The 23,482-nt window shown below is 17.9% G+C and overlaps 1 protein-coding gene across 1 annotated transcript in view; it reads left to right on the plus strand.

Moving 5' to 3' along the window:
• The window catches only part of qless (decaprenyl diphosphate synthase subunit 1 qless), a 178,125-nt gene that overhangs the window by 104,232 nt on the left and 50,411 nt on the right, over nucleotides 1–23,482 (plus strand). The window contains exon 2 of the mRNA XM_003694297.4: nucleotides 14,588–14,743. Coding sequence (XP_003694345.1) covers nucleotides 14,588–14,743 — 156 coding nt within the window. The remainder of the gene's footprint in view (nucleotides 1–14,587; nucleotides 14,744–23,482) is intronic.

Genomic DNA, 23,482 nt, shown 5'->3' on the forward strand with positions numbered 1-23,482 from the left:
GTTATAAAATTTTATAATAATAGATGATCCTTTGAGAAATAATATTCAATTGCGTCTTTTTTCGTGCAATATTCAAAGTCTTTAATTTTACAACATAAGATCATTAAAATCGATGAAAAATGGGTTAATCAAGATAGATTTGTCATATAATATTCTTTTCTATATATATATATTATAATTTTTTTAAAAATATAAATAGAAATTTTTAAAATTTTTATATAAATTTTTATATATAATAATTGATATAATGCTTCATTTATATAAAAATATTGATTGTCTATGTTTGAAAAATCCTATATATTTTTATGTCACAATTTTGTTTCTATTTTATATAAAAATAAATATAATAAATTAAAAAATATATTCTTAATGAATTAATAAATTATATGTGTTAATAATGATTGATTCTAAATATACGTAAGCTTATGAAATTCTTAATATTTCTCGAAACTATTATCATTATACATGCATTATTAAGTTAAAAATTGTTCAAAAACAAACAGATTTTAAAAGATATTTTAAAATAAAAATGTAATAATACTTTTTTTATTGCATAAAATATTTTATATAAGTCAAACGATCTTCTTTAAAAAATAAAGAGAATTAAAGAGGACTTACTTTTTGTCTGATAATGCTTAAACATTTTTTCCTTTCTTATATACATTTATCATCGACATTCAAAACACCCAAATTCCTCAAATACGATAAATTCTGTAAATATTTCCACAGAAAGAAGCCACGTTTATCTAATAAAAGAATAACAATTTGTTGTTCGTAATTATAACCATACATAGTAAACTTTCTGTTATTCAAACATATATTATTTGAATAATCTAATACTGTATTAATTTTTATTCTACTTGCACAACAATACAAACATATATCTTTACTTACTAATAGAAATCGAATTTAATTTAAAATTGATGTTATATTTATATACAATATATCTATGGATACGTCTATATATGATGACAAAAACGTAAACGAATACAATATTAAATATTGAAACGAAATTGGAAATATTTAAAAAGTCAAAAAATGGCAAGAATATTATAGAATTGATAAAAAAAAATTTAAGAAATATTATAGAATTGATAATAAATTATAATAGAATATAATTTATCCAAATCAATACAAAAATAAAACTGTTTGGATTAAAGAATAATTAAAATCTAATTTGAAATGAACTATATACAATAGCATTTACGATCTTATTTTTTACCATCTTTAAACTTTTTTTACTGCAAAATATATTTGAAGAATATGCATTTTGCAAATAATTTTCAATTTTAATCTTCAATTTTTTTTTATGTTAATAATTGTGAATGTGTGAATATTAATTTTTTTATCAAATTTGTAACACATTCTGTATTTTTATCATTTTGTAGCAACTTTTCTTTTCTTTTCTATTTTTGATTTTGTTTTATTGTTGTTATTTTATTATTGTATATATCATATTAATGCGTCCAATATAAATTACAAATTAAATTCTATTTCCATGTCTGTAATAAAAGAAGATTGTATGTTTACTTTGTTATAATAATATATAATTCAGAAATAATATAGTTCAAATAATAAAGAAATATTTGATTAATAAAACGTATTAAAATATTATTAAAAAAAATATTATTAAAAATAGATATGCAAATAATAAAGATTTTATTTTATTGAAAAATTATCAGTATTAAAAAACAAAAGAATGAAATTGAAAATTATGTATATGTTTCAGAAAAAAATGTGGAAAAATAAACATGATATATTTAAATAATTTTTATAAATTTTATGAGATCTATGATCAATATGATCTTTTCTATATTCATTTAAGTTGATGTTATTTCCTAAAGTTATCTTGTTTTGAATTGTTTCAAACTTTATTATACTATCAAAGCTTTAATTATATTCTTAAACGTCATATATGATTGCAACATGACGGACATGTTTGTAGGACAAGGAAACGAATAATTGACGGGAAAAGGAGTCATAAGCTAATCATATCTAGAACGAGAGCAATTAAGAAACATAGTTGTAAATAGTTGTAAAATACCTGTCACTTGTAAAATATTAATGATTGCTCGCTGTAAAATTATTCGATGGATATGAAAAAGAAATGAAATGCCTGAATAATAAGTTTAAGAACGAAACCGATTATGTAAATAGTCTTGACATTTTAATAACATTTTTGATTAGTGATAAAATCAAATTCAATATATTCAATTCTATTTGTAAATATGAATCGATATAAAAGATTCATTTTACTTTAATATATTTACAAGTGCAGTTTGGATTTTTATGCAGCTAAAATATATTAAAATATAAATATATATTAAAATATAATTAAAATATATAATTAATGTGTAGAATAAAATGTGTATTATTATATTATTATATTATATTATATTATATTATATATTTATACATTTATTATACATTTTAGATATAAATTTAGTGTGAAGATGTATTTAATCTAACTGAGAATCTTTGAATTAACATATTAAAAACATAATTATGATTCAAAAAATTAATGATATCTTTTGCAAATCCATCTTCAATTATCTTTATATCTCTACTTTATTTTATTTTTTTTTTTATTTTGATATCTTTATACATTATATATAATATCTTATAATATTTATATCTCATTACAATATTTTTTTATAATATATATTTTTATAATATTTTTATATATTTAAAATATCATTTACACATATATATTTATGAATAAATTATGTGAATATTATTTACGGTTCATTGTAATATATCAAAATTATTTTATATAAATCTATTTTAAAAAAAAATTACTGAACTTCATTATTTATTATTGTATACAGAGATGTAATGATAATATAAATAATATATTTAATGTTAGTCAGAAAACTAACTTTAATTCTTAATAATCATGGTATTGATGTATATACATATATTTAATTCCTGTTTAATGTAAGATCAACTTCAGAAAGATACAAAAGAAGGAAGATACGAAATATTATTAATAATAAAAGTACAAAGATTTTTCTCAAGAACTTGAACTTAATATAATATTATAATATTATCAATGCTATTGAATATTCATATATTTATATTTAATATATTAATATATATTTATATATTTATATATAATATATTGATGAATTTTTTTGAAACAATTTTTTAATGTAATTATTATATTATTATATTATTTTATACAAAATCTTTCATTATTTAATTATCATGTATTTCATTTTATGTATAAAATTTTATAAATATATTTTTATAATATATATATATTTACACAAGAAATATATATAAACAAAAAAATTAAAGAAAGAAATAAAGTATAAAGAATAAAGTAGATTTTTATCATATTGAAAATTTCTTATAATAATGAATAAGATTTGGAAAATAATAAAATACATTGCTTTAAAATACGAATTTTCTTAATATATCTTAATATATCTAAAATATTTTATTATATATATTAAATAAAATAATACAGTATTATCATAATATCTTTAAGTATTATCATAATATCTTTAAAAGTTTTTATATATGTAATAGTGTATGAAATCTTCTGATCTTTAAAGAATATGATCTCTTTGATTTTTAAAATTCCTTTCATTTAATATTAAACTTGATAAATAAGAATCAGACGATATTGTGAAATAGAAGATAGTTCACATACTTTCACATTTTTTAAGTTCAGATTCCAACTTTCAGTTATTGATCAATATATCCAAATTTGTACATGTATAATTTAATTTGGCTAATATTCAATGAAATATGAATTATTGAAAAATATTGAAAAATGATCATTAAAATAATATCAAATAAGATAATATAAATATTATTTTTAAGTTAGATATTATTTCAAATAATTATGCATTATTTTATTTAAATAGACATATAATATTTCTCTAAATTATTACGTTATTTCTTATTTACTTACTTACTTATTAATATAATTTCTAGAAAGGAGATAGGTTTTTATTAATTTTTAAATTTTTCAAATACTCTCTTATTTTATTATGCCATTTGTTTCTACAGAGAAATTGTTTTCTTCAATATATTGAAGAAATTTATTTGATATATTTATCAATATAGATATCTCTTTCATAAATTGTATAAAATAATTTTAAAAATAAGTAAAAATAATTTTAAAAATAAATTTACTATAAAAATTAGTTAAATATTGTAAAAATTGTCAGATTTAAAGTTTAATCTAAATTTATTGTATTCTAATTTATTGTATAAATAAAATTTTATTTAACTCTTTATGTTAAACTATTTGTTAATTTAGTTAAAAAAATAAAGATTTTAGACATACAGAAAAATTGAATTCTTACATTTACAAATTACATTGATTTTTGAATTGCATTATTATTAATGAAATAAAAAGAAATTAGAAAAATAAATTAAAATTTATGATGTATATTTAATTTTGGTATTGAGATTATATATAATATATGTATAATTATTATAATATATTATAATATATATTAATTATAATATATTCAAAAAAATTCAGTTTCTATAAATAGCTTAAAAATTAATTGATTTTTATTATAATATATAATAATTATAATATATTCAAAAAAATTCAGTTTTTATAAATAGCTTAATTAATTGATTTTTATTATAATATATATTAATTATAATATATTCAAAAAAATTCAGTTTTTATAAATAGCTTAATTAATTGATTTTTATTTTTAATCAAAAAATTTTTAGTTATGATCATTCGACATTATTTCGAGTTGAATGATTAATAATCTTTATTTAATTTAATACATTCAATGTTATACATAAAGAATAAAAAAGTATATTGTTGATGTAAAGAATTTATTTATTATATTTATTAATTTATTTATTATATATGTATATTATATATGTATATATGTCAATAAAAATCAAAATTTTGCCAGGAATTTGTATATTTTTTAAAATTACAGAAATAAAAAATCTAAAATTTGTCATTTTCATAAATATGATAATTCAATTATTAATAAAATTATTATTATAATTAAAATATTATTTATCTCTTTAATAATAAAATAATATTATATTTTCATTAATGGTATGCTTGGAAAATTCATTTATAATTAGAGTAAAAACAATAGCAAACATTTTATTATACTTTAATGCAAAATATGAATACTTAGATTACAAAAGATTATTTTTTGGAAAATTTAATAATTAGAATTCATCATAATATTAAAAAAATATTTAATGATTAATTAGAAAATTCTTTTTATTTCTAGAATTAATTAAGTTTTTAAAAAAAATTTATTACTCGTTGAATAAATTTATAATACAAAAATTTTTTTTAAAAATTGCAATTTCAAAAAATAAAAAATCTTTTTTTAGAATATTTTTTTTTTCTAGTATTAATTTACTTTTTCGAGAAAAATTTATTACTTTTTAAATTATATTTCTTTTATAGTAGATACAACAATTTTTTTTCAAAAAATAAAATAATATATAAAGAATATCAAATTATTTAATTCAAACTAAAATAATTGATTAATTCTGATTTAAAATTTTCAATAATTTCCAACAATTTCTGTTAATTCAATTTTTTGTTTCTTATTTATTTACGATCATATTGATACTTCTGAAAACAAGAATTAAACAACTATATATTACGTATAACATCATAGCCACTTAAAAATGATATATAAGAGAAATGGAAGAATCTAGTTCAGCAACTACATTACTTTTTCGATGCTTTTGTTTAATGCGTCAGTTTCTTATATCCTAGCCTTGAATAATGAAGCAACATAAAGACAGGTAAAAGTGGGGTAGTGAACTTGTCTATTGCTACAAAACTAGTTATCCAAGAATGTAATAAACAGGTACCGTGGCATGGAAATCATATGACACGCATGGCCACACATCGAACACGGTCATTGCTCAATGTTGCATATCCTCCTATAAACACATGCCGTTTCATTTTAATTTGACCTGGGTCGCGTGTGCAACCGTGAAATGAATATCATTTGCCAATGTGAGGAGGCACGATTGTTTCAAATATATAAGAATTGTAATAGGTTGTTAAGTGTTGTTTAAAGTTCATTTTTATAGTGGCCGCATTTTAGTAAGCATATAATTATCAGTAACGAATGATCTAACATTGTTAGAGAATTGTTTAACATTAGACAGTGGAACAAGGATTTTGTTGTAACTTTTTATGATGTAAATATTTTTTTTATTTTCTTGGATATTTTTCTCGATTTGTGTACGTAATAAGTAGTAGAATATGAAACATAACATAAAGATTTTTTTTTTTCGGTAATGTTCGGTGTTTATGCTGAATTAAAAAATCATAAAGTTTGAATTTAAAATTCCATAAATTTTTAATACCGAAAATTTTTATTTTTTATTAATTTTATAATTTTTTATTCAATATCTATTATAATTTTTATTAATAATTTATAATCTAATTTTTTTAACAAATAATGTTTCTTTATATTTTTTTGTATATAATAAATTTCGAAAGAAAAAAATTGTATTAGATTTGGTATCTTTTTATGAAAATAAATATATTTTTTTTTATGAAAATAAATAAATATATTTTTTAAAACATCTTTTAGAAGAAAAAAATAAAATTAAAGCTTTTTTATCACTTCAAAAAATAATTTTTTAAAAACTATCTTTACGATTTAATTTCGTGAAAAATTAAAAAATATTTATATAATTTTGATTTTTTCATTTCATTTTATTTTGTAATATAACTATTGAATTTTATAATTTAATATTTTATAAGCTTGTGCAAATTATTTTTTTATATAGATTAATATTTGGAATTATAAATGGAAATTTTTTTATTTATAAAAAGAAAGTTATAATTGATCACGATTTTTATTTTCAAACTTAATAAATTAGTAATTATTATGAACAAATGTAATAGAATTATCATTTAACGATCGATATGTGATGTTGATAATAAGTAATCAAAAATTATTAAGATATAATAATAAAAAATAAAATAATGTTTTAAAAATATAAATTTTATAATAAAGTCACTCTATAATTTTATAATTTTTATTTTTTATCGGAATATTATTTTATTATAAATCTCTACTATTTAAATACTCTTTATTATATACTCTATATTATATATTATATATATACTCTACTATTTAAATACTCTCCAATATTATTATTGAATATTATTATATATTTTCAACTTATTATTTAACTTTTTTAAACTAAATTTAAAAATAACATTTTTTTTATTTCAAAAAACTTATTATTTTTAGTAACATATGAAAAAAACATTAATTAATTCATTAAATTATTTATGTGAAACTATCTAGAGAAAAGAAAAATCATAAACATATATAAATTGAATTAAATCATATTATTGATCATACATAAAGTGAAATATTTATATATTGCGTTTTTATAATATGCAGTAAAATATTCAATTAACTTTATTTCTCTATATTAATTGAAAAAATTAATTTTAAATAAAATTATTTAATTTTAAATATCATACTAATAAAAATAACAATTGATTAATAATTTTTTAAATGATGTTAATTAGAATTAAAATTCTATAAGTTGAAAATCTTTATAAAATTACAATTTTATTCATTTTCTTTCACTCTTTTGCGGAAATATAAAATCAGTAATAAAAAAATTTTAATTCTATATTATAAAGAAATTCACTTTAATTGGAAATTTTATTGATTTTATCGAAAGTTTGTTTGTATATTATATATGGAGCAATTTTTTGCTAAAGAAATCCCGTCGAAAAAATCAACCTCTGAAAGTTTTAGCAAAAACTTTAAACACAATTTTATTTTATAATAGGATAATAGAGTATTAAAAACTAAACATTTCATAATTTAAAATATTGTTTTATGTAATACTACTACAAAGTTATATTTAAAGTTTATTTAATAATGAAAAAGTATTGAATCTTTAAGCATTGATTTCGTCTGCTTAAAATAATGTTATAAAAAATTGTTGCATATGTAATTCGCTAAAGCTTACATTACATACATCATAAAATTTTATTAAAAATAAGAAAAAATTTTATAATATAGAAAATCTTTATAATAGTTCTGTGTATATCGTATATAATTGTATATCGAAAGAAAACTTATTTTAATTTCACATATAGTTGCTATATGTTAAAATATTATCTTTTATCTATGTAAAAGTTTATAGTAGCCAAATCTTCATAAATCAAAGTTTATTTCTATAAATCAAATTTCTGTTGTCGTTATAATTCAAAGTTTATAGCTGTGTTATAAGATATCAGAAACCAATCCTTCAATATTGTATCCTTTTTAATTATTAGAATTTTTTTCGAATCACATAACGACATATATCATATTTCGATTTTTCTTGTTCTTCGATCGTGCATATATTTTATATTATTAGTTTTTATCTACTTATTTTTCATCGTTTTATTTATATTTATAATCATATTTGTAATTATATTCGTCGTTTAATTTTTCTGAAAAAAATTATAAATTCATTTTTTTTATATATTATTATATATTATATTCACTCTCTTTTATTGTTATAATTAAAATATTGTTGTTTTTTTTAGCAGAATATATTATATAAAAATACATATATAAAATATACTTATGGAAAACGTGAAAATGCAGAAAAGCTGGATTTCGATGATTTTTAATATAATTTTAAATATAATTTTAATATAATTTTAAATATATTATTATAAAGAGCGAGATTTTGAACTTTTAATATATATATATATATATATATATATATATATATCAAGCGGCAATCGGTCTTAATTTTCAAAATATTTAATATTTAATATATTTATATTTGAAATTATATTTGAATAATATTTAAAATATACTATATTTTTTATCTCCATCATCTTTTTTTTCCAATGTAATTTTTGGATCGCCAGTGAATTAATAGAGAATAGATTATTTAAAAGATGATCTAAAAGTTTAACTTAAAAAAAAATACTAAGCTGAAAGAAAATTGGAAGTATATAAATATTTAAGTCAATTTAAAAACTGACGATTAATTTTCTAAATGCAGTTATACAGATACTGCATTTAACATGTCTCGAACACGAGTACTATTTGCATGCCATGACCTCAATTGATCCACCACCAAGCAAGCGAACTTGTGAAACAGCGTTAATGTCATTTACTCGCATCCTGACATGCCCAATTCGCTTGACCTCAACCAACTAAAGATATTGTATGTGTACCCGTGAAGGGAAATATCATCTGCGTGATCGTCGTTCGTGGTGAGTAAATACTAAGAAATCGCAGAGAATCGGAATCGAGTTCCGATGATGAAAGTGGTCATTGGTGTTCAAGCGAAAGAATGTCGTCCTGGCACATTGTGCCGCTAATGTGACAAGAAATGGAAGGAGAAGTGGTCGTCACTGTAACCCATTACGTACCTATGAAACGTAAACAGCAGGAACGACAGATCTCGCAAATAACAATTACAATCAATATATTACACATGTATTACATATTCCGTATATTTTCGAAGTATATTGAAATCGATCATGAATTGAGTAAATTTTAAAGATTGGAGGGAGGGGAGAAGGAACAATTAAGAGAGGAACTTTTTTCATTATTTATAAATTTGAAATACATTAAAATAAATACAGTTGAAATTTTTTTGTAATTAAAACTTTTATATGTTATTTGTAATGTTACTTGTAACTCAAAAGCTTATATTATATTTTATAACATTATTTTTAAAATTTTCCTCAAATAAATATTTTTAATAACTTATTTAAATTTTTTTCAAATATATATAATATTCAAGATATAGTTTAACATTTTTATCATTAATAAAATTTCTTTTGATATTAAATAAAAATAAAGAGAAAGTTTATAAACTAGTTATTGTAAATTATTCTCTGCTTACAAAATTATTTTGTTGAAGGACTTTTTCATGAAAATTATAATAATTACAAGTATAATAATATATTATGAAAAATTTTCTATATGATACGATAATAAAAGTAAATCTAAAATTTTAATTAGTGGAGTATTATTAAATTCATTTTTAAATTAAATATTTTCCAATAATTTAAGCATATTTTATGGATATAATATATTTTATTTAGTAAGAAGCAAAAATATCTTATTTTTGAAGTTCTTTATTTGGTATTATTTTATAAAGTTATTTTAATAAAATTCATAAAAAAGTTTTAAAGAAATCGACCATCATAAATATAAAAAATTATTTTTAAAATTAAAAAAAACAAATGTCTTAGATTTTTAATTGAAACAAAATAATTAAAATTAATTATGAAAATTGATTATTCTTGTTTAATAGTGTATTTATTGTGCGAAAAATTAAACCATAGACATAACAATTGTTGTAAATATTTTAATTCGAAAACTATAAAAATCTAATTTTATTCATATTTTTAATACTGTGCTATGCTATGCTATGCTATGTTGTGAAAATTTTTACAAATCGAAATATAAACTTTAATTCAAATTATGTGTCATATATATTCAAATTCAAAATAGTTTATCTTCACAATTAATTATTTAAAAATAAATTTTTATCAGCAGTGATTGCATAATTCGAAGTAATTATGTATCATAATTTATTAATAGATTTAATTAGACTATTTCTTAATTAGACTATTAAATATTACTATTTTTTTAAAATAATTTTAAAATAGTGTTAAAGTTGTTTCGAAGAAAATAATGTTTCTTTTAAATTTTAGTAATTAAAAAAAATATTATGTTTTTTACAAAGTCGCTGCATTGTAATTTTTATTTGTTAAAAAATTTCGACAAAAAAATGAAACTTCAATAATTTGAAGATTTTATTTCTTAAAATTTTCTCTTTCCTTAAAATTTGAGATATATTATAAATATTATTCTAATATTCTAATATTATAAATATATATTAATAAATTAATATTATTTAAAAAATATTATTTCATTTAATATTTAAATCACTGGAAAATGCTATGCTATGCAATTTGATTTTTGTAAATAAATAAAATATTTATTTTTTCTTTAGTTTTATTTTAAAGTAAGTGTAATATGTTAGGCCAAATGGGTGGCTTCGTGATATATATCTGATATATATTAAATATATTTCTTAAAATTTTTTAGTTTTTAGAAATTTAACCTTAAGCACTTAGAAAGTTGGAAAGTTTCCTAATTTATAAACTAGCAATATGTCACTATATTTTTAATCATTGCCCTGAGAATCATAAACCCTGGTAATTACTATTAATAATTCTAGGAACCTAAGTTTAGCGGAAAACTCGTTGTCTTATTGTCCACTAAAGAAACTTTTTCTCCTATTTCCAGATATATCGCACATGGAAAAAAATAACTCGGGATTGATCATTTCCTAAGAGATGAGTTTACTCTCTCGGGTCCCACTTCTAACTTCCTTACAATTTCAAAGAAGACCCGAATTCTGAATGAATAAATATAATTTATATATTGGAATGTAATCAATACTTATCAGAACACATAGAATATAGTAGAATATAATAGATTCATGAAAACCTATATAGATTCATTTTAAAACATTTAGAATAGTCTTGGAACATTCGCTTCGAACATTTTCAAATTTATAGAACATAATCGATATTCGTTTCGAACATATTTAAACTTGCATGGAATCTTTTCAATAAAATAATTCAGAATAACCTTAATCTTGTATATTCGCATTAAAATCTATCTTGTATAATAAGCTCTATTAAACATAGTTAAATGAATTTGATTCAATTTAATTTTTCCTTGATTTGAATTTTGAATTGATATTAAAATTTAGTTAGCATACCATATGCAAAGTCAGCCGATTGTGATTTTGAAAGATTCACAAGATCAATTATTATATATATCAATTAAGTTAGAGATACTAATATAATCATTAATTGTGTTGATCAGTAAAACATATATTTTGAGAGAATTGTACTGAAAATTGAAAATAATTATAGCGAAATCTAATTTTACTATGTTAGCAAATCTAATATTTTTTGTTTTCTATGATATTCCGATTTAATAATTTAGAATAAAGACAAAAAATTAGTAAAAATGAGTTTATTAGGGAATAGATTGTGAAATGATTTGATAAAAATAATAAATATACAGTAAGAAAGAATATATTTAATAAAAAAAATAGAAATAAATATATTATATAGATGTGGTCAATGCCTTTGTTTGCTATATCGCGTCTCATGGTGGTTCAAAAAGGGAAATAGACAAAACAAAATAGAAACAGTGATCGCGTAATACCCAATTTATATAAATATATAAGATATGAATCGCATCTTTACATATATAAACTCAATCGAATTAATAATAATAAATATAATAATACTGATCATAATATAATACAATGATGATTTAAAACAATTTAAATTTCTAGTACCTTTATGTATATGAAAGTTTGATAATTATTTACAAAAAACATATCTCACAGATTCCAATAATTTTAAAATATATTAAATATTGTCGCAAACAACATTTCTTTATATTTAAAATTGTTGTAGTTTTAGTTTCATATATAAGTAAATTTTCGTTGTATAATATTATAATGCAGTTAATATATTACGCATTGTGTTATATCAGAATTTTCGTTATAACATGAATAATATAAAGAAATATATTCGAAATAATTACATATGTCAAATATTTATGTTTTATTTTCTTTTTATTAAAAAATGATTTAACAAATACAATAGTTTTGTAAAAAAATAAATAAAAAAAATATATACATTATTGATTTTAAAAAAAAATATATATGTTATATGAAGAATCGAAGAATAATATAAAAACAATAGTGACAATATCTTTGGCGCGTTGTAAAAATTCATATTATAAAAATTTATAATATTAAAAAAATATTTTTATCATTTTTATAATTAATAATATTCAATATTGAATATTATTTAAGTATTTGACTTAAGTGCATTAAAGTGCATTAATTGATTTAAATAATGTTTTCTTTGATGATTTAATTTTGATTAGATTGGATTTATAATAATTAAAGAATATTCTATTATTCTTTTTTTTGTTATATATATTATAATTTAAATTATGTTTTATTTTTAATGAATAATGAAAATACTCTTTTAAAACTGATTATTATTTTTATATAACAAATATAGATATATTAATAATAATTAATATTTCAATAATATTGAAACAAAATATTTTAATAATAATTTTGATATATTTAATTTCTAATATTTATATATATCAGATTCGAATTAATTCAAAACGTTTTAAATTTCATTATTTATTTTTGCTAGCAATAATATTTTTGTTAATATTTTGAAAAATATTATGATATTTTAAAAAATAAACAGCGATTATATTTATAAAAAAATTGAAAAGACATCATTCAAGATCGTTTAAATTGAGATATATTTCTTTATAATTACTAAAAATTTTTATTTAATAATTCTTTGAACAAGAAAATATTGGATAATTAATTATACAAAAATGATTTTCTATTATTAATTTTCTGTTTAAAATATTTAGAAGAATTATAATTATATTTTTCATACTATTAATAGAAAAATTTAGACAAATATCCAATCTCAAGTAGTAAAGTCAATAATATATACATCGTAATACACAGAGTAATAAATAACGATATATGATCAGACTAAATAACATGCTCATGCTATCTATTACAATATTATCATGCAATGTGTTCATACATTCATAAAATAAATTAATTCTGCTACTTGCCTTACTGCTTTAGATATTTTATTCACAACGATCACTATGTCAACATTCTATAATTACAAGCATATTGAGTTATTATAATTGATACGATTTGTTTTATGTTATATTCTATTGATTGTATTATATTCTCACTGATTTAATATATTAATAGAACTAATAGAACTTTATTAACAAAATTACATATTTTCATTGTTATGGAATTTTTTGATTACTGGAATAATATAATTTACTTTATTTTATTTTATTTTTATTACATTTGTGGTTATACAAAAATATATTTTATTCAAAATTGATAAGTAAAAAAATAAAAAAAATGTTATATAGTTAAAAATTATTATAAAATATTAACAATAATTTTATAATTTAGGATATTTATTTATTTATTTATTTATTTTTGCATAAAAATGTAATCTTACTGTATTATAAGTCAATATACAATTCTTTATAATATATTTCAATTTTAATAAATTAATTACAAATATATTTAAATAATAATAAAAGATAGAAATATCCAAAATAATTTAAATTTAAAATATATTTAATAATTTTACGATTGTTTGGATACTTCATTATTTCTTTTACATATTTAGAACAAAAAATATATTTCATAAGAAATTTGTTTATTTTTTTAATAATGTTATCCGGTCACTAAAATTCTTCATTTTTTAATCAGAAAATTTAATATTATTATCGTTATAAAATATAATAATTTTAAACATAATAATATATATAATATATTTTGTATAAATATTTTCAATGTAATTATTGTAATATTTAATGTAATTAAAATCCCTTATCATTAACAATATTAAATAATTGAAATATGAAATTTATGTTAAGATTTTCAAATTACAATCAAACTTTTTTTATCGAATACGTTTATTCCATTAATGAATTTTTCTTTTTCCATGCAGAGTAGAACGAGCACAGGAGATAGCAGAACGAACGTCGCAAGGATGATGAGCTCTATGCAAACACAGTTGCCCGGATCCTTATATGATTCGGATCAAATTGACCCGTACCGACTTCTCGAGGATGACCTCAAAGATATCTATGATGATATACGAGAGGTTAGTCAATTTCTAAGATTTATCAGAAAAATGAATAACTTTTATAATTTGCATATTGTTATATTCATTATGAAGAAATGGAACAAAAAAATTGTATAATTATTTTTATTATTTTTTAATACTGAAAAAATATTAAATTCAGATTTAATAAGTGAATAACATAACATAAAATTAGTTTTTAATTCTTATTTTTATTATATTATTATATTATATTATTTTATTATTTTTATTATTTTTATTATATATAATTATACTAATATTGATAATATAAATGTGCATATAAAAATATTTATGAAATAACAATTTTTTTGAATCTTATTCGAATTTCTTTATTCAAAATTATTTTTACATTATAATATAATTTTACTATTATATAAAAATATTATTTGCTGAAAATAAAAATTAAATTCTTGCAAATTATTAAATAAATAAAATTAAAAAAATTAATGATTTTCAAGAGATTTGGCATTTTAAAAAATATACTAATCAAATTTAGATTTTATATTACTAATAATTATAGATTTTATATATTAATAATTATAGATTTTTAATATTACTTATTATATTATATTAATATTAAACATTAATATTATTATGAAAATTAATTCTTGTTTATTAGAAATCATGAATAATAAAAGAGAACTTTACGTCCCATCTTAGTAACCATGAATTAAAGTATATGTTAATTAAAATATATCCTTTTTTTATGAAATTATTTTATTTTTCACTCGATTTTATTTTAGTATCAATACGTTTCATATATTCACTTTTTAACAATATATATATTCTTTGGTCTTAATTGAACTTAATTACCTGGAAAAATATGGAAGTTGAATTCCTTAGCAAAATTTATTTACTTTGAAACATGAAATAAATAAATTAAATTTTTTAAATTATTATTATTGATATCAAAAAACTTATATATATTATTATATTATTATTTCGATAAACAAATATATAATAAATTAAATAATATTTTTTTAATTCTTAAAAAATAGAAAATTGTTTATTGACAATAATTTTTTTTAATTAATTTTTCCAATTAAATTATAAAACAAATTTTTACATAATAAAAATTATTTTATTTTTGTTATTTATTTTATTTTTGTTCTTTTAGAAAATTCATTTCATAAAATGAAAAAAACTTAATAATAAATAATAAATAATTTGTTTTGTGAAAGAAAACTTTTTTTTTAGTGAAGGATTAAATAAAAATATTAAGGATTAAATAAGAGATGAGTTGAAATTTAATTTTTCAGATCTTGAATTTGAAATTAAAAAATTTATTTTAATTTTTTTTCTAAAAGGCAAAATTTATTTTATCAGCAATTTGAATTTCAATAAATTTTAATCTATTGTAATTTTGATTTGAAATTTATTAATAGTAACGATAATAATTATTTTAACATGGCTTATAAAAGTAAAAAAAATATCAAAAATTAAATTTTTTTTCTATTTTATAAATAAACTATTATAATGAATTAGTGAAATCGTATCAATTAAAATGAAGTTTAAATTTAAAGAAAAATTTAATTACATTATTATTGAAAAAAAAAAATTTATATATTTTATACAATATTTTTGTAAATGATTTTTAATATTAGTGCTAAGTTTCGAGAATTTCGAATTTTATTTCATTATTATTATATTATTTTATATATTAAATAATATATTTAATAAAAATAAAAATTAAATTATTGAATTTATCTTTATAAAATTATGAAAAATATTTATATCTCAAAATATTTTAAAATATTTATTGATAAAATTCAAATTTTTATGCTTTCAATTTCATTATATTTCTAATTTGCTATTAAGAATCATGATTAGTAAAAAAGAATTTTTTGTTTTTATATTTTATTTCATTTTAATTCAATACAAATTACACAAATTAAGTTAATATCATTGTTCTAAACAACACATATTCTTAATATGGTAAACTTTTATAAACAATTTTATTATGCTATTTATTATGCTATAAAATTTCAATAATTTCTTTACATAAGAATACTCTTCCTATATGGATTTCTTTGAAATAAATCGAACAACTAATTGAAATCGATTACTATTTTCGATAAAAACCGCATCAATTTACTGCAAATTGTCAAATACTTCTATCAAATCATTTTAATAGAAAAGCGATAGTTCAGATCTGGAAGAAAAAATATATATAATCGTATACAAGGAAAAGTAAATGAATCAATTGATTTACGTCATCGTTGTCATCGAATTTCCCTTTTTGTTATTGAATAATGTAGAATTTCGTTTGTGAAATCATATAAATAGAATGCAAAAAGATAAATTTTTCAAATAGATAATTAAAAATAAATATTTTTATTCTTCTAATTATAGAGGATTTTGAAAATAATCTTTTTTTTTTTTTTCTTAAATAGTAATTGTGATATCATCAATAGTACAATGATCAAAAATTTTTGCCATTTTTAATTCATTTGCTATTTGATTTATTTTTAATATCTTTATTTTTTAAGGAACATTTTCGACGTTCTTACTCAATAGCATTAATTAAATATATCATAATCTTATTCTTACGATTAAGGATTTAAAAAATTTCTGGATTCAATACAATGACAATAAAATTTAAAAATATAAAAAATGATAATTTGAATGCTACATTTTATGTGATAGAATATGATGAAACATATATGAAGAAATGCATATATCTTTAAATTCAGAATCTTCAAACTTTTCTTAATAGAAAAAAATCTCATTGGACAAGATATTGAAAGATATAAAATATATCCTTATAAATCAAAAAATATATTTTTTATATATAATATCAATAGCACATACAAAAAACTAAAACAAATAAGATAAATAGACAAGACTCACGGATTCAGAATATCGAACATTATAAACTCTCGATATAAACTTTGAATTTTATGCTATTTTATTGCGGAACTTCATATAACTTCACTATATACAGTATTATTTTTTATTTTTTGAAATTATTTAAATAATATAAATAAATAAATAATAATATATAATAATAAATAAATAAATAATATAAATAATATATATATAAATAATATTATAAAATATATAAATAATATTATTTAAATAAACATTATTTTTATTTATTTATTTTTTTATATATTTTTATTATTTGCTAAATAATCAAATTTACGAACTTTGTAGGAATCTAGAAATCATAAAAAAATGTTAAATATGTCAATTTATATAAATATCATAATATTAATATTATTTTGAAATGAATATTTTATTAAAATATAAAAAAATTATATTAGAATGTAATATATTAGAATCTTACTATCATATATAAAATACATAATACAGTATATAAAAAATTCAATCTATCTCAATCTCAATCTATTTTCAAAGTTTAATTTATAGAAGAAATGAAAAATAGATATTAATAATATATCATCGTTTAAATGTTTTGATAAAAAATTAATATAATTATTGAAATTAAATATTATGTTATAATTTTATATTATATATAAAATATATTAGATCAGAATTAGAAATTCCAATTATATCAAATTTTATTGCTAACTATTAAATGTGATTCTTTTGTATATATATTTAAACTAATATATTTAGAAATATTTACATTCTAGAAAATCCATTCTTGTATCTAAAAATGATTATGTATTTATAAATTTTTTAACTAATTATTGTTTTCTAAAAAATTTGTTTTCTAATAATCAGATAATCAAAACTTCATTTTATTGTGTAGAATTATATCCATAATATAATTTGTATATTTTATTTGGTTTCAAAAGTTCTTTTATTTGTATATGTTTTCTTGTTAAATAATTTGAGCATTTCTACAAAATTAAATTAATAATATTAAAAAATTAACAAGTTACAAATTTATTGATTATTCTTTTATAATTATATATCTCAAATAGAATAATTAGATGATTTAATGATTTCTCATAAAAAAAAAATTGGTTTACATGACATTAAGGGCCATTTTGATGAATACTTTTGAAATAAATCAAAATTATTTTGGAAAAATATGAAGAAGTGGAAGTTTCAAAAATTTAACGGAATTCTAACATCAAGTATTCTTTATAAAAAATTTTATAGATGATAAAATCATAGATCATTAAAGTATGTAAATATAATAAATATCCAATTATCTTTCCTATCTTTTCAATAGTATAAGTTTTAATAACAAAAAATAAATTATATAATAAATTATAAAATAAAAAATAAAATAAAATAATAATTTCTAAAAAAATGATTCCATTCTATTATAATAAGATAATAAATTACATAATAAATTGTTTTAATAAAAAATAAATACAGAACATTTGTACGATGGAAAAAAGTGAATAAAAGTTTTGGATTTAGCATAATTATAAATATTTATAACAAGGAACACGCGTTTTCACGTGTAGTTATCCCATCAGCGAAAGCAGCCCATGACTTCACGGTCTGCATATACGGTCGAGAGTAAAACTTTTACTTACTTGATCGTCTAGGCTCTAACAATTGTATTTGCGTATGCACGTACAAACATGTTTAGAAAGCACTTTTTCTCGTCGCGACGGTAGAATGCGATAACATTGACTTGTCAATTACATGCTATCACTATTGTTAATATTGCGTTTCGCTTTTTAGGGTTAATTAACACGCGAATATCGAATTAATTGTTTCGTTTGATGAATGCAATAATTATTATCTATTGGTTTAAGAAAAATTAAAAAATTAATTTTAAATTCTAGATTTGAAAATACATTCAAATGTATGATTTTTTATTTTTTATAAATAAATTAATTAATTATTCAAATTAATTAAAAGGTAGATTCATTTGATTAATCGATTTAAAAAACCAAATTTATAAATAAAAAATATAAATATGAAACATATTTAAAAATTAAACAATTTGTAATATATATACATATTTATTTTGTAAGAGAATAATAAATAATAATATTTATATATAACATTTATATTTATATATATTTAATAATAATATTTATATATAATATTTATATTTATATATATTTAATAATAATATTCAATATATATAAATATTTTAAAGTTTATATCATTTATTACTTACGTTTTATCCAATTCAAAAAATTTTTTTGAATTAATGGATATGATTAATATAATAATGTTCGCTTTAATAAAATCCATTTATTATTGCTTAATCTAATTCATCATTGTTTTTCTATTTTCAATGAAGATTATTTTTATTATTTAAATTTTTTAAAATTCTAATAATTTTGATTTATTATTTTTAATTTCTTTCAATAATATATTAGAAAAATATATATGAGAGATCGTTTTTGAATATTTAATAACATTTAACTTATTTATTAAATTTTTTTATATTGTATACATTAAAATTTATAACAGAAGAATAGAGAAAGTATTTTAAAATAAATATAAAGTTTCGATATATGATTTATTTTGATTTCAAATAATCTGTTATTTAAATAAAAAAAATTGAGATATATTTATAATATATCTTTGTACTCAATTATTTTTGTAGTCAAAAAATAAATTTATATTTATATTTTTGTATAAAATATATATTTTATTAAAAAATATAAATATATAATAAATATATAATATATAAATTCTCAAAAATAAAACACCAAAAATTATCGACAAACAAATATTAAATTAAAAACAAGTATTGTAAATGAAATATTACTTTTTAAGTCATTATTTTACTAAGTCAATAAATAAAATGCAATTGTAAGCACTATTGATGATTATATTATTTAATTCTGATTTCTAAAATTCGAAAAGTTTAATTTTTTTTAATATCAAATATTTCTTCGAAATTTGCAAATTTTTGAAATCCGATATGAATTTGTATAAAATAAATACATTTTGAATATAATTATTGAAATCTTATTATTTTTCAGAATTATTCAAAATTTATGAAACAAAACATGAATATTGAAATTAATTCAGATTAAGTACATTGAATTTTTATTGAATTTCGATCTCAAGTTCTAAATTTCAAAAATCTAAAGATTTAACAATAAACAAAATCATTGAATTATATCACTGAATATTTCGAAAATTTAGTTTTCTATTCAATATTTTATATTATATAAAAGTATTATCATCATTATAATCATTATTTAGCTATTTTAAATAATTTTCAATAATAAAACAATTTAAACAAAATTCAAATAATTATGTAAATTTTCTCATATATTTTTGTATCAAAAATTCATCCAATTTGTAACTAATATAAAATTAAAAAAAGATTACATAGAATTTATGATACATTATGTTTCAGTAATAATTTATAAAGATTCAAATTTATATTTCACACAATATATAAGATAATTTATAATATTTCACATAACATATAAAGATATGAGATATTTCATATAACATATAAAATATTTCTATATAAACTTTATTTTTTTTAAAAAAGAAGAATATCGATCAATGATTGTGAAATAAAATAAAAAATATAAAAAGATCTGAAACACTTATTCTACTTATTTTATACGCTTCTTATGAAGAATAACAATATCATCATGTGAAATGCATGAAATTGACAAAACCTTGCACAAGTTTGGTTTTTTATGTAAGAGAAATTTTAAAAAAGAGTTAAGAGAAGGCACATAATATTATATATTGGTTCTTAAAAGATAGGAGCATAGATTCGTCGACATTAATACATCAAAAGAATGCGACTTTTCGTTTCGCTCTACTTTTCTCAAGTTAATAGATAGAGAAATAAATCTAAAACTAGAAGCCGAATAATCTATTCAGCTGAAGAAAATATATAAATTAAATACATAAATTTATATTGGATTAAACTATAGGAAAAAATAACCTAAGCCTCGAAATATTTTTCACATTTTAAAAATATCAATTAATAATAGAATGAATTATTTATTTATTGTATATTGTTTGAAATTGAATTTTATCGAATATTAATTTTTAATTTCATCAAAATTTCTTTTTCATCAAAATCTTGTAGATTTTTGAAGTTTTTACAATTTTTTTAAATATTCTTCAATAAAATATATAAATAAAGATTATTATGATATTATTTTTCCAATGTGTCTTTAAATACATTATTCAAAAATTCAAATTAAAAAAAAAATATATATAAGTATAACTTATTTAATTATTATTTAATTATTATTTATCAATATTTTTAGTGCAATCTAGAACTATACATTGATTCAAATATTTGAAATTTTTTTGACGAAAATTCATAATAGAAAAAATTTAAAAATAAAATTTTTTCAATGAATAATTTAAACTGCCTTATCTAAAATTTTGAAAAAAATCCAAATTATTTATCAAAATAATAGTATTTTATCTCAACTATTTTTTATTTATTTTTATTATAGTATTTACTTATTATAGTATTAATTAAATTAAATATTTCAAATTTTTTAAATATCTTGAAGAAAATACAAAAAAATTTTGAATGAAAAAATTCAATATTTTTATTAGAATATAAAATCATTTGTTAAATATAATATTTAAATTTTTTTAAATATTTATAAAAAAAAATTTAAAAATAAAATTTTATTTAATGATCCAATTTTCTTTTAAAGATTTAGAATAATTACAATATCAAATGAATCAAAAGAATATACGACATTCAATATGTAAGTTTTTTTAAGTTCATCTGTTCCGCCAACTATGTAACTTCCTATCACGTGATTCAATGACCACGTGGAAAGCGTCATTGACGTAGTTTGCGAAACAGTTAACGAGTGTTCCTTTCGACTTTGGCCAAATTCCAGGACGAACTTTCAGCCGTATTTCGCAGTTGGAATTCGAAACATTCCGTCTTCGCCTTTTTCGCTATTTTGTTCTCTTCCTATATCACAGACTCGTATCTCATTTTGTTTCGACACATATACGCAATCGTTATTATCTTATGGGCATCGATTGTCTATGCGGGGCCCGATTGATAAGTTAGTTTGGAATAAAATATGTAACACCTGTATTGAATCGAAATAAATTTATAATGTTGAACGGATTAATATGTACGAGTTTGTTAACTAGAACAGTATTTCAATCAAACATTCTATTGTAGTAGTATTTTCCAATCACCTTGGAAAATTTATTTGAAATAACGAATTATTTTTTTTGTTTTGCAAATAACATAAAAAATTAAATTTATTTTATATAAAATAAGTTTATATTTTATAAAATACAAATAAATTATTTTTTAATATGAATAATTTTATAATGGATTATAAATGATAATTATTATCAAAAGAAATTGAATTATAAATGATAACTGTTTCAAATCTTTAAAGTACAAAAAAATTAGTATCAATTTAAAGTAACAAAAATTAGTATATTTACAATTTATTTGGAATGTATCAGCATATTTTTATTCTATTTTTGTTCTCATAATTGATATCAATAAATATATGTAATCTTGAGATTCAATTTTTTTCGATTCTTTTTGATTTCTAATTTATTAAAATGACTAAATACTCGATATTAATTCGAATAATTTCGATATTTTTAGTTTTGTTGTGATACCGATGCAATTTGATATTATATGCATATTCTATTTTGATACCAAATGAATTTTAAATGAGAACGGAGTTACTTAAATATCATGAGAAAGTCTATCATGTTCATCACTAAATTAAATCATTGAGATATTGTTGATTGATCATATGATCAATCGGGTTTACTAAATTTTACACAGCGAATTATATATCGATTAGTAAGTAATAAGTATAAGGGATTAATTTTAATATAGATATATTTTCAAATCCAATTCAATAT

This window comes from Apis florea, unplaced genomic scaffold (genome assembly GCF_048593485.1).
Source record: "Apis florea isolate Af1SG1 unplaced genomic scaffold, ASM4859348v1 contig_1789_pilon, whole genome shotgun sequence".
In the NCBI taxonomy this organism is placed as follows: Eukaryota; Metazoa; Arthropoda; class Insecta; order Hymenoptera; family Apidae; genus Apis; species Apis florea.